At 45.1% G+C, this 15,549-nt stretch overlaps 1 protein-coding gene across 10 annotated transcripts in view; it reads right to left on the bottom strand.

Moving 5' to 3' along the window:
- Positions 1–184: 184 nt before the first annotated feature.
- Positions 185–15,549, bottom strand: part of PITPNM2 (phosphatidylinositol transfer protein membrane associated 2) — a 212,604-nt gene continuing 197,239 nt past the window's right edge. For all 10 annotated transcript variants that reach the window (XM_080985034.1, XM_080985040.1, XM_080985041.1 and 7 more), the window contains 6 exons: positions 14,152–14,268; positions 12,380–12,528; positions 12,073–12,222; positions 10,170–10,353; positions 8,183–8,311; positions 185–5,827 (listed from right to left, as the gene is read on the bottom strand). In XM_080985034.1, the coding sequence (XP_080841160.1) occupies positions 5,480–5,827; positions 8,183–8,311; positions 10,170–10,353; positions 12,073–12,222; positions 12,380–12,528; positions 14,152–14,268 (1,077 nt within the window). In that variant the 3' untranslated portion in view covers positions 185–5,479. The remainder of the gene's footprint in view (positions 5,828–8,182; positions 8,312–10,169; positions 10,354–12,072; positions 12,223–12,379; positions 12,529–14,151; positions 14,269–15,549) is intronic.

Here is a 15,549-nt window from a genome sequence, read left to right as displayed (position 1 = left end):
TCTTTGTGCCTTAGGGAAGCCCATGCCATGGCGTCCCGATTGCGGATTTCCCCCGGAAATCTGGCTGTTATAAAGACAGAATGCTGGGATTTGGTCTGATGCTTCAGGGCTACTTTCTTGGGCTCTGAAAGCAAGTCGCTTTATGCCTTTTGTGGACTTTGCAAAGAAGCAGACACAGCAAGAGGGCCTTCCCGTTTCTTTTAATTGGTGTTAACGTACAAGGGATAACCATATACAAAGCACAACCAGGTGGCAGGACGAGGCGGCAGGACCAGCAAGGAAGAGGGTGGTCCTCACATACAAGAGCAAGGAGACAGACAGGATCATGCAGACACAAACGCAGGTAGCTGGACTCTGGGCTGATTTGCCCTTGTGACCTTTCCATAGGGAACGTTCTTGGAGTGCTGCCCCTCCAGCCGAATCTTTGAGAAGCCTGCCCTCCGCCCACCATTCAACAGAATGAACATTGTTGAATACAGAGTAACAGTCAGGGAGGAGAAGGAAGTGTGGGGTGGGGTCTCAGTGATGAAGGAGAGGGAGACAAAACCTTAATGCTTTTGGAACTAACAGGAAAAACTGCAGCAATGGTGGTAAATACCTGAACTAGAGGGATGACTCCAGTAAAGCCCGGGGAAAAAACTGTCTTGGAGGAGGAGGGTTTTGTTTGTAACTGACGTCGCTCCCCACCCTGCCTTTGGCAGACAGCTTCCCTTGAGCTAGCTTTAAGATACAAAACGTTCATCAAAATTAAAGTTGGCTTGTCAAAAGATGCTAACAATCCGGCCCCAGTGCGAATTACAGGGAAGCTATCTTGTTTGGGAAGAATGTATACAACAGGTTGGGCCTCTTTTTCCATCAAACCATTGATTGTTTTGTACATTTATATCCTAATTTTCTTTGAATGGAATTCTGGGTGGTATTTATGGGGTTCTTAGGTAGACTCCCCGCCATCTAGATCTGCTTCATTCCAGCAGGCTGGTGTTGTCAGTGCCCTTTTGTAATGTTTGGATATCTAAGGCTTCAATCCTAAACACACTTAACAGGGAGTAATGTGGAGCAAGGCCACAGAACACAATGGAAATTACGTCTGGGTAATTATGTATAGGATTGTGTCATAGGAATGCCACCTAGAACCTATGTGTGTGCTTTTGTTTCATTTGTTTTCTCAGACTGCAAACATTTTAGGAGCTTTCCAAAATTTAGCATGCTCTGGCAAACTTGGGGGTTGTGCAGAGGCAAGCTTTATTAAACTCCACACCCACTTTGGCTTTTCAGAGCATTAGGCTTTCCCCTGCCCATCTGCAGCCTTTTTTGGCTTAAAAGAAATGAAAGTTTAGTCCCATGTGATGCCTTTAAACATTTTTAGCCAAGTTTAAACACTTCAGCACCAAATTACCCTGCAAAACTTTCCCCCAAACGCAAGGTCTGTTGATACGAAACATCTGAAAAGAGTAAATTAAGTCTATGTTAAAAAATAGACCCAAACTCAGCAAAATTCTTGTTCCGTACCAAGGCAGCTCCAATTGTGCAGTGTGAATACATGATGTAAACCATACAGCACTGCATTATGCAAAGTTCCTTGGCTTATGGCAGGAGGATGGGGGAGATGTGGACAGAGCACTTGATCTCGTGGGAATTCTAAATGCCACCCAAACGCCAGGTTGCTGGTGCAAGCTCCTCTAAATATTTGCAAGGGGGGAGTTCCTGATCTCTTGACCACTCCTTTCCTCAAATATCACCCCAATATGTCCCCCTGTCTTTTAAAAGAGGAAACCACTTCAGAGTCCAAATTACTTGCAAAACATACTTCAAAGACAACAACAAACAGAAGTTATGTGATCCCAAGACAAAAGTGCAAGTTTTACCTGTTCCTTGGCTGGCTGGGCCTTGCAGCTAAAAACATCTGGAAGGTCTCAGGTTGGGAAAGGCTGATCACCATACTGGCTGAGTCCTAGGCACGTCCAGGTGGCTCTAATATACGCAATGTACTGAAACTGTTCTCCCTGACCACTCATTCATTCACCCGGCTGAGAAGACTCTTGAGGGGCAAGTCTGCACACCTGAGGTTCCCACAGCAAGTTTAGCAGACCTGTCCTTTCCGGGGGCATTCCTGCCTCCCCACTCCATTGAGCTGTCAGAAAGTGCCACAGAGACACAGCCTCATAATAGACACTTACTGGCCCTTAAGGTATAAACTGGATCTGGGGCACTGATCCCAAGGAAAGACAATCACGGAGGCTACAGCATTAAATACAGATGGCTTCAGATTCCACAAATCAGTCTTTGCATTTCCAACTGGGATGGCGAATGCTGCTCTCCAGATTCATTCCAGAGGGAGCCACACTACTTTCTAATGAAGCTATTGCTATTGTTTGTTTAATGCCAGAGTAGCAAGTTCAGCTTTCAACATCAAGGACAACACACGAGGGGTATACATACATAAGTCATGGACCAGAATGATGGCATCCTGGAGAGCTTAAAAAAATGAAAAAAGCCTCCAGCCATAATGTCACTTGCTCGCCACTCACTTAATTCAAAATTATTACAATCGCAAAGAAGGATGAAGAACCACCCCCATCCCCTTACACACACAAAACAACCGTCTTGAAAAGAAACAGGGAGAATGGCTGGAAGAGAGGAGACGCCTGGCCAAGGGGTGGGGGGTGTACACAGGAATGACTGTCCCTCTTACGGATCATTTGTTTCAAATATGGATTGGCGAGAGGCAATGAGAAGATTTCTTTTAGCATCCTTGGACAGTTTAAACTTGGTCCATAAAATGAGTTTGTTGTAAATTATGCCTGAAAACAAGGGGGAGGGGAAACTAGGTCTTGAAATGTTAACAAAACCTGAAGGTTTATTTCCCTCCAGACATAGGTTTTGTACATAAAATAAATTACTTTCACTGCATATATATATATATATACATATATATATATATATATATATCCCACTTCCTCCCCAACCCGTATCCAGGCATTTTACATTGTTTTTTTCCTTTACACTGTCTACTCACACACACTCACACACACACTAAAAAGGAGCCACTGAACGTCTCAAAGTTTGAATAATGTACATGTCTTGAATGTTCAGGGGAGAGGCCAAATCAATGAAACTCAAATCCAGATTATGTGGCCGCCTAGTCTGTTTTTGCGATGATGGTCAGATGATACACTGAGCTAGCAAAGAGCTATAATGCAATCCATGTGGATTCTGCATGTCAAACACCCACCCACTCATTTTTTTTAATGTATATTTGCAAAGAGCTAGGCTGAGGAGAAAGGGAAGTCAATAGTGCTTGGGTTCTTTTTTTTTAGAAAAAAGTAGTAAAAACTCGCCAAGATTTTCTTGTTGACTTCATCTGAGACAAGAGGCTTATAATCTTGCAGTATGGCTCATCATCAACCATTTAAGAAATGTTGGGAGTTGCAAGCTTCATTTGAAAAGAGCAGCAGTTTCCATGGATAAATAAATGGATTTTACCCCTTTTGGACAATCACATTCATATGGATGGAGCACACCATTTTAAATTTGGTGTTGAAACCCATGTAGCAAAGTAGCTTTTTACATGTCCAGGTGAGTTGCTGAGCCTCGTGGCTTGGAAAGAGGCTGTAATTCACAGTGCTGCCGAGTCTTGGTATTGAAAAGAAGAAACAATGAAAGAGATGTTGGTCTAGGGGGGGAAATGTTTTACGTATAAAGTGGAACACTGAACAAAGAAGCACACCTGTGCAAATATAAAAAATGCCAGAAGCTATAGGCAAGAAAGGGCAACCCCAACTCTTGGAGAACTAGTCCATTATCTCAGGCTAACTGTGTTCTGCAGCAGCTGGAAACTGAATCTGCAGGGTGAGGTGGCGTGATGGTGGCTAGGGAAATTTTGCAGACCCTTCCTTGTAGGTCTATGTTCCCTTGTGCAATTTACCGCCATTCTCAAACAGCTACTATAAGGTGTTGTAAACCAAGCACGTTCTTTAGAACTCAGGGCAGAGCTCGCAAATGTACTTCACAGAACTTTGCAGCAAATCCAAACCATCAAACCTGCAACTCCTGTACAGAGAGTAGTTAGGGAAATTTAAGATATGTCTATCCTCTCCTTTTAAAAATCGCATTTCCTTGGTTTGTACCTCTCAATTTGTTGCACTTGTTCTTTTTAAATCTCCTGACATTGTTGGTGGGGAAAAGCCCTGTGTGTGTGTGCATGTTTGCATTTGGGTAGATGCATCCTGGCTTAGCAACATTTGACTGTCATGCGCTATAAATAGGGAGGGTGTAGCTTCATAAAATAGTAATAGGCCTCCTTTCTAAAAATTATCAGTGCAAAACAAATAAAAACAATGAGGTTTTACAGTTGCATAACTATAGTTAAAAAGAAAAGCAAAATTTACATCCTCCGCTGAAAGCCATTGCAAAAGTTGGAAAGAAGGACGGACTCCCTTCTGGTCAAGAGGTCAAGAGGCAGAAGAGAAAGTGGGCGGAGTGGGGAAGAATTTGGACTTCGCTTTTTTTAGGCTGAGCAAAAATAGCACACTGCTATTTGTTTCCTAGATGCTTGAAACTAACTGTTGGTACTTTCCAAAAGTACAAAGTAGTGACTGGGTAACTGCCCAACTTCTTTCACCCTGCCCCCTCCCTCACACACCAAGGAGCAGAAAGCAGCAGATAAAATCCTTTCTCTGCATTAGTACAATCCACCAGTTTTCAAAATCTGGTTTTTGTTTTCCCTCCTTTTTTAAGATGTTCACTTAAAAATAATCATAGGAAATTGTACCCAAATAAAACAAACTGCTAATCGGATCCCATGCTTCTCGCACCAAAGATGCCTTGAATTAGCCATTGTCAACATGACTTTGCTTCTTAGCAGAATAGGAGTGTGTTCTAAGCATCCTTTGCTTGTCTTGAACTCTTCCCTGTGTCCAACCCGAGTCTCTCCAGATTCCTGAAGTGGAGCAACTTATTTCAAAGCGGTGGCAGGATGCAGCTCCTTTCACTTCAGATAGCAGAACAAGCCCACAGTCGTGGCTCCCCCGCCTGACTCCTCCAGTTCTGCCCGCACATGGCACTGGGATGCTCCCGCCCTCCGTTGCATCTTTGACTGATGGCTAAGAAGCTGAGGAGGCACATATTTACAATCACCAAACCTGGGTAAGAAAGGGGGGGGGCAGGAAAAAGCTGCACCCAGAAGCTGCCAAAATATTCATCTTCCCCTTCCTGATGCCCCTCTGCTTGAAAAGGCAGTTTTCTTGTTCCTCTTTGCACAGTGCTCTGCAAAAACCCAGTGCCCCCGTCACCAAGGCCTGTGTGTTTTGCATGGAGGGGGGAAAAACCAGTCTGTTATCGCCTCATAAAGTTATGACTGCCTCTCTGGCAATGAGTAGCACCATGTTTGCCCCACTACCCCACACCACAGGCCTCGGTTGTTTCACCTCCGCTGCTGCTTCCATGCACGATTGCCTCCTGCTGCTGCCATCTGGCTGCTCTACTTCTGCCCCAGGCCCCCCGGCTCCAGTCTGGAGGCTGTGCTCCGGCCCCAGCACCCTGTGGCAAGGCTCATGCTCCTCTGGCTGCGCTCCCTCTCCCTCTCCCGGTCACTCTCTGACTGACTCTGGGTTCGCTCCGGCCTGTAGCCACTGCTTCCGCTGGCTGCCGTGGCTGGCTGAGAGGAGATGGTGCGCAGCAAGTGGTTCCTCTTGCGCAGGAATTCCGTTTGGCCCGGGAGGCCAAAGCTGCCTTTCCGAAGAGCCATCCGGGTGGTGTTCTTGGCGGGGCGGGAGCGATGGGTGTATTCCAGCTGGGCCAGGTGGGCTGCGTATCCCTCGGTAATGAACTGCAAATTTAATTAAAATGAAAGCTTATTTTTGGAAGACATCTGCAGTCCAAAACTTCAGTCTAGTTTCATTGCCAAATGCAATTTCACAGCTGCCATTTCAGATGCTGCCAAGGCAACTGTTTACCAAGTGACAAATTTATCTCAGGTTGCCAGACCCAGAGAATAATCTGCCATACAGGATGTGGTTCTCACTGCTGAAGCGGGGTAAGTGGAATGTGTGAACCCCTCCATAAGCTGGTCATCTCTACCTTCCTGCCAAGTGTCAAGGAGAAGTCTCTCTGACACACTAGTTTAGAAATTGAGAAGCAGGCACCAAAATTCTCTTCAGCAGCTGGCAAAACAATATAGGCAACCAACTTACTTGTATGTGCACCAGGATAAGTTATTCAGCAAAAAGCCATCTAAATGTCAACCCAAATAAGCAAATTTGCTAAACATATTAATGCTGTTTCTGCAATGGCCATTATTCATCTTTGATACACTTTGTGTATATATGTATTTTATTTAATATAATATATGTCTAAACTGTGTTTCATCAAATGGATTCCAAGGAAGTGTACAAGATCTGCGTACTCAGTTCTCCATCGCCTAAGCTTAGACCATGCTATTAAAAGACCCAAATCAAAAATTTTAAAAATCTCTTAAAGCACACTGGTAAATCTTGATAGTACAAATGTAACACTGATCCCCTGAAAATTTTGACTGAAATATGCTTCTGTTTTCAGAAAGGCACATAGCCAGGCAAGGCATAGGCAGGCTTGCTGCTTCTCCCCTATCCAATGACTTCCCATCTTGTTCCGGGCCTACTGGGCTACTTGCCTGCTTTTCCTGTGCATCCCCTGACTGGGTCCGTTTTTGTCTCTCCATAGATGAGGCAGATACCTTATATGGAGTCAGCATTTGGTGCATTTAGCTCAGTACGGCTGACTGGCAGAGGCCCTCCAGGGTTTTAGGCAGGGGTCTTTCCCAACCTGACATGAAGATGCTGAAGACTGAAGAAGCTGGAATTTTCTGTATGCAGAGCAGATGCTCTACCTCTGAGCTACAGTCACTTCTGCAACTACCTCAGGAGATGCTTGGCTTTCTTTCCACCATTCCTCTCCTCCATGCCAACAAAGATGGCACCATAAAGGTAAGATCTGTGCTAGACTGCTGGTGCTCCAAAATGCCACCCTCCTCTACATCTTCTCTGGGTATCTCTTCGAAGCCACTTCTCGTGAGCCCCACTGACACAGAAGTGGCACCAGAGGCATAGCTGGGGGGGGGGATGGGCACTTGGCGACCACACCACTGGGGCAGCACTGACCGTGGGGCCTGCAGCATGCCTGAGCCACACATCTCCTCTGGGAGTGATGTGATGCACTGGCTCCCGATGGAGTACAGGATCAGGTTTAAGGTGCTGGTTTTAACCTTTAAAGCCCTATACGGCCTAGGACCCTCGTACCTACGGGACCATCTCTCATACCGCCTCTCCTGGTATGTCCCACAGAGGACCTTACGGTCTTCAAACAATAACATCTTGGAGGTCCTGGGCCACAGGGAGCTTAGACTGGCCTCAACCAGAGCCAGGGCTTTTTCGGCTGTGGCCCCAATCTGGTGGAACGTTCTGTCACAAGAGACTAGGGCCCTGTGGGACTTGACATCTTTCTGCAGGGCCTGCAAGACAGAGTTGTTCCACCAGGCCTTTGGCCAAGGCACACTCTGACCCCCTCCTTTGGTAATCCTCACAGAACTCTAGCCCAATGGTTGCCATTAATTTGATTTTGAATTGATTTTAAAATGAATTGATTTTAGAATGCTGTGTTACTTTTATTGTTGTTAGCCGCTCTGAGCCTGACTTTGGCTGGGGAGGGCGGGATATAAATAATAAAAAAATTAATTCTTCTTCTTCTTCTTCTTCTTCTTCTTCCTCCTCCTCCTCCTCCTCCTCCTCCTCCTCCTCCTCCTCCTCTTCTTCTTCTTCTTCTTCTTCTTCTTCCTCCTCCTCCTCCTCCTCTTCTTCTTCTTCTTCTTCTTCTTCTTCTTCTTCTTCTTCTGTTGTGGCTCAGGCACCTGCAGGCTCCGTGCTGCCCAAAATGGCAGTGTGCGGCTTTGCGTCTGCTCACCGCCTCCCCCTCTGCTGCCCTACAGCTGAGGGGGAGGCAGTGAGCAGACTCCTTGGAGGCTCCGTGCAGCAGGCCCTGCCCCGGCTTACCCTGCCCTGCCGCCAGGCACAGGAGCCACCCCAGGCGCCCGAGCGGCTAGCTACACCGCTGAGTGGCACAGCTGTAGGGCTTGGACAGGCTGCACCCCCAGCTTCATCATACAGGCACTTATCTATCCCTTGTGAAAGCACCTGAATTCTGAGGTTACCTGACAATGGTTCTGTAACTTCTTGGTTGGCCGCCCAACAATGTAGATCTGCATAGGCGGCAGGCTGATGGAGGTGTAGACCGAGACATCCTTGGTGGATCCATAGGCCGCATGGATCTTCATGTCTAGCTGCAGGGTGTGGGGCAAGAAAAGGCAAATCATTGGCAACTGGGAGGGAAAAGTACCCTCTGGAATAGCACCAGACCCTTGGTTTTCACACAAAGATGTTGCAATGTAGCATCTTTTGTAGGATGCCTTGGGAAAAGGTTGTAATGTTAAGAGTAAGGATGCATTTGAGGAGAAGTGCTCGGGAAGGCAAACACCCTCCTTGAATGCTCAAAAGCAGGACTGGCGTTCACAAGGTTCACCCTGATCCTGCAAGCCCACCGGCACAATTTCCCCCAGTAACTTACGCTGGGCCAGGAGGAAGGCAGCGGTGCCAGCAGCAGCTGCTGCTTCAGGGCCTTCCATCTGGGAAGGGCACAGCGAGGGGTCTTGGTCACAGCCTGCCCAGAAGTGGTGCCACTTTGGGCAGGGTTTGGGGGCATCATTCCAGGGCTTCACCTACCAAGATGAGCAGTCTGGCCAAGTATACATGCTGTAAATCACTCTGATTTTTTTTTATGAATAGCGGCATATGAAAATAGATAAATAAAAGTAATGTGCTTATAATAAAAGCTGCATAAAAATGTGTATATTATAAAATCTCATGCAAAAAAGATATTATAAAACTGCTTTGTGTACATTAGACAAAAGTGCATTAAAATGTGTACAGTGGTACCTCTGCATACGCACACCTCTAGTTGTGTATCCTTCAGGATGTGAACGCAGCAAACCCGTAAGTATTTTTCTGGGTTTCGCTGCGCGCGCATGTGCAGAAGCACTCTACTGCGCCGCATGCATGCGCAGAAGCAGCACCTCCGGTCGCAAATTGCTCGGGATCTGACCGGAGCTCCGGAACTGTGCGCAACCAGAGGTACCACTGTATATTGAAAGAGAAATCTGCACTAAAATGATGAATTTTCATCAGGCTTCTTTTTTAGAAGTTGCAAACTGATGTTGCATTGTTGAGAACTGAAGAATGGAAAAATGAGAAACAGAGAGAAACTTGAACCTGACACATTTTCCTATTTCTATTACCAAAGAGCCTCTGAAGACACTTGGAGTCTAACATTGCCTAACTGGGCAACGGCCCCACAGCCTGCAGCCGCCACCTCTGCTTCTTCCTTGCCTGCCCAAAGGGAAGTTTCTTTGTCTACTGGCAGGGGAAGAGGGAGGTGGAGGAGAGTGCTCAGCGCTTTTGGAGGGATTTCGCACATGCTCACTTAGAACATACACCATCCACACCACCTTTTTGGGAAAATGAATGGATGCTCTTGCATCCCTAGTTAAAATGTCTCAGGTGAATGTAATGAAGAGGTTGGATGGCCATCAGTCATGGATGCTTCTGTTGAGATTCCTGCATTGTCGGGGGTGACCCTTGTAATCCCTTCCAACTCTACAATTCTATGAACTATGGTTAAAAATTGAACCTCAGTGAACCGAGTTTGTCAAAACTGTGTTCGTTAGATGTTTAAGAGGTTCTGATCAGCTGATTAGTTCTGAGGGAATTCTCCTCTGCATTAGTAAATATTCCTGTTATGGACTAGAGCTTAGCTACTAAGAAAGACAGAACACCTCTCTATTTCTCCTCATATGATATTCCGGGGGTTTTCTATTCCCCAAAGTATTATCAGTTTCTTTTCTTTCTGGACTCTGTTTGCTGTATTTAAGTGACTTCGCTAACAACTGGCCAGTGCCTGGAACATCACCAAAAATCTTCCAGTATCTGTTAGATACTTAGTTTGCTTCAGGATGACACCTCCCCACCCTACCCACAGATATTTCCATGCACTGTTTGGATAGACACAGCCTCTGGGCCTTTGAGAAGTTCTCCCTAAACCTGTTGAGAGAGAGAGAGAGAATGAACCCTGCTCTGCTTGCTTACGTCTGTGAGTAGGGACTTCAGGAAGTTGGCCTTGTGCCGCAGTGGGTCGTGAACCAGACCATCGCAGAACGAGACGATCCCATGGGGGAAGTTGTGCTGTGCTAACCAGGCAACCACCCGTTGCTTCTGCATGTCAGGCCGGCCCGTGACGTAGATAATGAGGTAGCCAAGGTCTTGCCAGTGCCTAAGAAGGGGAAGGGAGAAAACAATTAATAAGAACAGGAGGGAGGGAGGATGTATGCAGCACATTACAGGCTGGGGATCTGGAAAGGGGGAGTGGGAAGGGAACCATTTGCCCGCTGCTGTAGTCCTGAACCACCTTGGCACATTCACGAGCCTATTTGTACAGTATTAGAAATGCTTCTGACGAGATGATTTCAGAGGAAAACTCTCCAAGTGTTGTCAATAGGTGCTTTGTTTGTACTTTCCCCCAACTTATAACCAACACAAGAAGCTGCCTTATGTTGAGTTAGGCCGGGAAACTCCCAGACCTAAATCGAGATTTCAGAGAATGAACCTGGGAGCTTCTGCCTGCAAGGCCCCCACCAAGCAGCGGCCGCTCCCTAAGTCCTGGGAAATAAGTCCCTTAGCACAAGAGAGAACATGCCCTTTCTTTTCTTTTCTTTTCTTTTTTACTAACAACTGAGATGGAAGTGGAATCTTAGCTGTCCACAAATATAGAGAAGATTTTGCCAGGAGCCGGCCTGCTGAAGCTGCTATATGTGAAGCTAAGTGATCAATAGAAATTTCTGCAATATTTATTCCCTTGCACAGCACTTTGTAACAAATAAAGGAGAAATAAATGCTTGCTCTTCTATCCCCACAAATACCTTTTGTAAACATATTATCCTAGTCTTTCATTCTTAAATTTGATATATTTGCTAAATTCATTTAGGACATTTGTAACCTACTTTCCAATCACATCTTTTCTCATTTTGTGTTCTCAGATCTTTTTGTATGTGCAACTAAAAGGACCAGGAAATAAATTTTGGAACCCCAAGAAACTTGGGTGGGGAAACCATCATCTCTAAGAGTCTCAGGCCACAGAAAGGGGGCCTTGGAACAGGGATGTGCTATGAAGAAGTTATGCCCCTGGAACAAAGAATGCTATTTTAACCCCCCCACTATTTTATTATTAACAGAGGGGAGACAGGAGTCCTAGATTTCAGAGTATTTGTGCCACGAAACAAAAGTAGCTCTTTAATATGTGGCAAAGGAGGAGAGAACCATCCAATATACAATAATTAGCCCACTAATGCCAGAATAGGGACGCGGGTGGCGCTGTGGGTAAAACCTCAGCGCCTAGACTTGCCGATCGTCAGGTCGGCGGTTCGAATCCCCGCGGTGGGGTGCGCTCCCGTTGCTCGGTCCCAGCGCCTGCCAACCTAGCAGTTCGAAAGCACCCCCGGGTGCAAGTAGATAAATAGGGACCGCTTACTAGCAGGAAGGTAAACGGCGTTTCTGTGTGCTGCGCTGGCTCGCCAGATGCAGCTTGTCACGCTGGCCACGTGACCCGGAAGTGTCTGCAGACAGCGCTGGCCCCCGGCCTCTTAAGTGAGATGGGCGCACAACCCTAGAGTCGGACACGACTGGCCCGTACGGGCAGGGGTACCTTTACCTTTACCTTTAATGCCAGAATATTTATGTTACTGCTAACACAGTTTTGTGAATTGTCACTGTCTGGATTCCCACCCCCCTATTTTATGTACATATCAACCCCTCAGGACAAATACTTCATGACTCTAATAGACTCTGGCTCACAAAAGCATATGCTATAATTAAGGTTTCTCCCTGAAACCCTGAGGGCCAGCAGCTTCCCTTTTAAAAATGAAAGGGGATATTTTCATAATTTTGCACTCCAAAGCACAACTGCAGACACAAAGCATTTCCAAATCCTTCATACCGTACTACATCAACTGCTCCAGCTCTGACTTTGGGGTCACTGCCCATGATTGAAACACTGGCTGCAAAGGAACCGTCAATGCTGAAGACCACAAACTCAGTCCCCCTGGGCAGAACAGTGATGTAGCTGTCGGCATACGTGTGGTCGCCTCTAAAGGAAAAGGGAAAAGGGAGGTACTGAGTTAGTTAAGAGACTGATCAGGGAGCAAACATGTTTGGGCCAGTCCCTTGCCCTCAAACATTGTAGCTCCAAGTTCAAGTTACTTATAAAGGGATGCAGAAGCCAAACATCCTGCAGCAAAACTTACCTGACCACCATCTTGACAGGATACACGCCAATGCCCAGCCGCCTGTTTTCGGGGATAACGTAGGAAATCCTACCACTGCTGTTGGTGACCTCTGTGTCAAAGTAAGCCCATTCTCCTGATGGGGGTTGTGTCATGATATGGATATCCACCTACGGCACAAAGGAAATTGGGAGGAAGAAGTATGTGGAATCATGAACATGCGTAGCAAGTAACAATCTAGCAAATTATCTTGTTCTGATTTCAGGGTTTCAGGACATTCATTCTTTGTCTACTATCTTCTTTGTCTATTATCTATGGTCTTCAGCATGTCTGCACACAGTATTAAAAGTATCTTAGGTAGCAGGGCCAGGAATAACTTCCAGTGCCTGAGATCTTACGAGAGTCACTGCCAATCATAACAGACTATAATAAAAATAATAATTTGTTAAATTTATTAATTTATTATTAATTAATTATATTTATATACCACCCTTCATCCTAAAATGTCAGGGCGGTACACAGGGGGAAAAATGTATACCGCCCTATACCTGTAGATCTCAGGGCAGTTATAATGAGGGGGGTGGATCAATTGTATACCGAGGTTTAAGCTATGTCTCTTCCATTTTTGAAATGAAGACTATGAACTCCTTGGGGACATTTGACATTTATCTAACGCTTAGGTTACTTTGCAGAGCACCCTGAACACTGAGGGTGTTACTCTCTCCTCTAGCACTCTTATGATCCCTTCCAATATTAGCCTCAAGACTAATTTCAAACACCTTGAAGCAAGGCTGAGTGTGCGCCTTTGGTGAAAAAACAGGACGCCAATTATAACAAATAAATATATACATGCCACCATTCCTGCCAAGTACAATGCAGAAAAGGTGCTCATTTTATCCTACAATGAAGACAGGGCTTCTCAAACTGTGGTCTGTGGACCATTAGTGGTTCTCAGGTGGTTGGTGAAGAACACATACAATTTGAATTTATGGAATTTGAACTGTAATGCAAGAAAATACAATATAAGCAATAAAAGAAACAATACAAATGTGATTAAAAATCAAACAGCATCTAGCACAGTACACTGCAATTGCTATAAGAGACAGAAAAACAATGAGGCGGTCTGCCAAGAACCTCAACGATTTTAAAGTTGTCGGGGGGGGGGGGGGATTGTTTGGAACCACTAAACATTTGACATTCCTAAACAATTTCTCCTAATAAAAAGAGAATATGAATATTGGATCCTGGCCTGAGTAAACATGGGAACTACAGAGAAGAAAAAGGATGACAGCAGCAATCCCTAATAACAATATTTGCTATGCCCACATCAGAGGCAAAAGCACCTTCTCTGTATCACTTGCAAAAGTGACCTTATATGAAGTCACAAATCAAGTTTCTGAGCAGACAGAAGCAGACCCAGTTAATTGATAGAGAGAGTATTACATAGCAGCACCATATAGTAACTTGGTGCCTTGTGGATGTCTTAGATTACAATTCTCACCAGTCCCAGCCAGCATGACCTCATTTGACAATAGACGTCTTGGATTCAGGTCATCTATCGTGTGTGTGTGTGTGTGTGTGTGTGTGTGTGTGATGATCAGGCTTCAGGTTCTGATTATGTTGAATAGCACCAAGCACACTTCAGTTTCAGTTGATCCAGACATTAAATCTAACTGCAAGTTGGGCATTTAAGATTTATACTCTGACCAAAAAGTTATTGTAGAAACATAAATGGAACATTTATTTTCTTCTTTGTTTTAAAGGGATCCGATTAGATCTGTAACAAACAATACCTTTTCTCCTGTGAGTGTGACCATGTCCAATGGGCCATACATAAACCTTCCAGTTAACATCTGGGGTCCGTCCTCATTGGCAATAGCATCATTTATTCGGTGATTGGCTGTGACGTTCTATAAAGAAAAGAAAAACAAGCTTGTTTTTTCCTGCTCTGGAGGTGAGGAGCCAAAGCAATGGATTCAAGTTACAAGAAAAGAGATTCTGACTAAACATCAGGAAGGACTTTCTGATGGCAAGAGCTGTTTGACAGTGGAAAGGACTCCCTTGGAAGGTGCTGGACTCTCCTTCATTGGAGGCTTTTAAGCAGAGGTTGGGATGCCATCTGTCACTTTATTGAGATTCCTGACTTGCAGGGGTCTGGACTAGATTACCCTCAGGGTCCCTGCCAGCTCTACAATACTATGATTCAAAGCCTGTTCTTTCTGCAAGTTAGATCCATCACCTACCAGCCTGAGGGTGCTGTGTCTTTACCACAGCATCACAATCATTTATTTATTTACTTATGTAGACCCACCAATGTGCATGGTGCAGAGAACAAATAGTTAAGGAAGACACTGCTTTAGAAGGCAGGGCATAAACATTTAAAATAACAACAATGACAAATATTTATTTGTAAAATGTTTATGTATTTACATAGTTCATTTTAAAAAATCAAAGTGGTTTACAACAAGTGCACATTAAGCCATACAATAAAAAACACATAAAATGTTAAAATTGGACGCCAATCAGTTATTGGAAATATTGGAGTACAATATGTGGAATGCTTTGAGAAGCAAGACAGGCTGCAAATCACTCACCCATCAACGGGAGAAGAGAAGAAGAAACACAGAGGGGAAGAGCAGGATGGCGCCAATGTCCCTATTTCAAATCCTGCGTATGCATGAGTGGCTTGGGAGTGCATGAATGGCAACTGAAATTGTTAAGTGGCAGCCAAGGAGACCTCATTTCCACATATCTTATAGGACTTCTTATGCCTTTTACAGAGTTGGACCATTGGCCCATCTACCTCAGTACTGTTTATATGGACTAGGAGGTGCTCTTGAGGGTTTCAGACAGGAGTCTTCCTCACCTACACCTGGAGATGCAGAATTGAATCAGGAATCTTTTGGATGCAAAGTATGTGCTCTATCACTGAGGTATAAGCATATGGTTGATGGTTAAACTAGTCAGCAAGATGTATGTGGGGGTGTCAGACAAGGACTGGGGAGATCCAGGTTCAAGCGCCAGCTCAAGTCAAGAACCTCACTGGGTGTCCTTGCATCAGTTCCTAACTCTCAGCCTAACAGGGTTGTTGAGACTGAGGATTAAAAAGTGGAGGAAGAGGAACCATTTACAAATCAAACAAATAAAATTGTTTCATGCTCAGTAACAAGTTTCACAAGCGACTGTCTTTT

This window comes from Podarcis pityusensis (genome assembly GCF_964106645.2).
Source record: "Podarcis pityusensis genome assembly, chromosome: 16".
NCBI classification, from domain to species: Eukaryota; Metazoa; Chordata; class Lepidosauria; order Squamata; family Lacertidae; genus Podarcis; species Podarcis pityusensis.
This window is presented reverse-complemented; position numbering and strand designations above follow the sequence as displayed.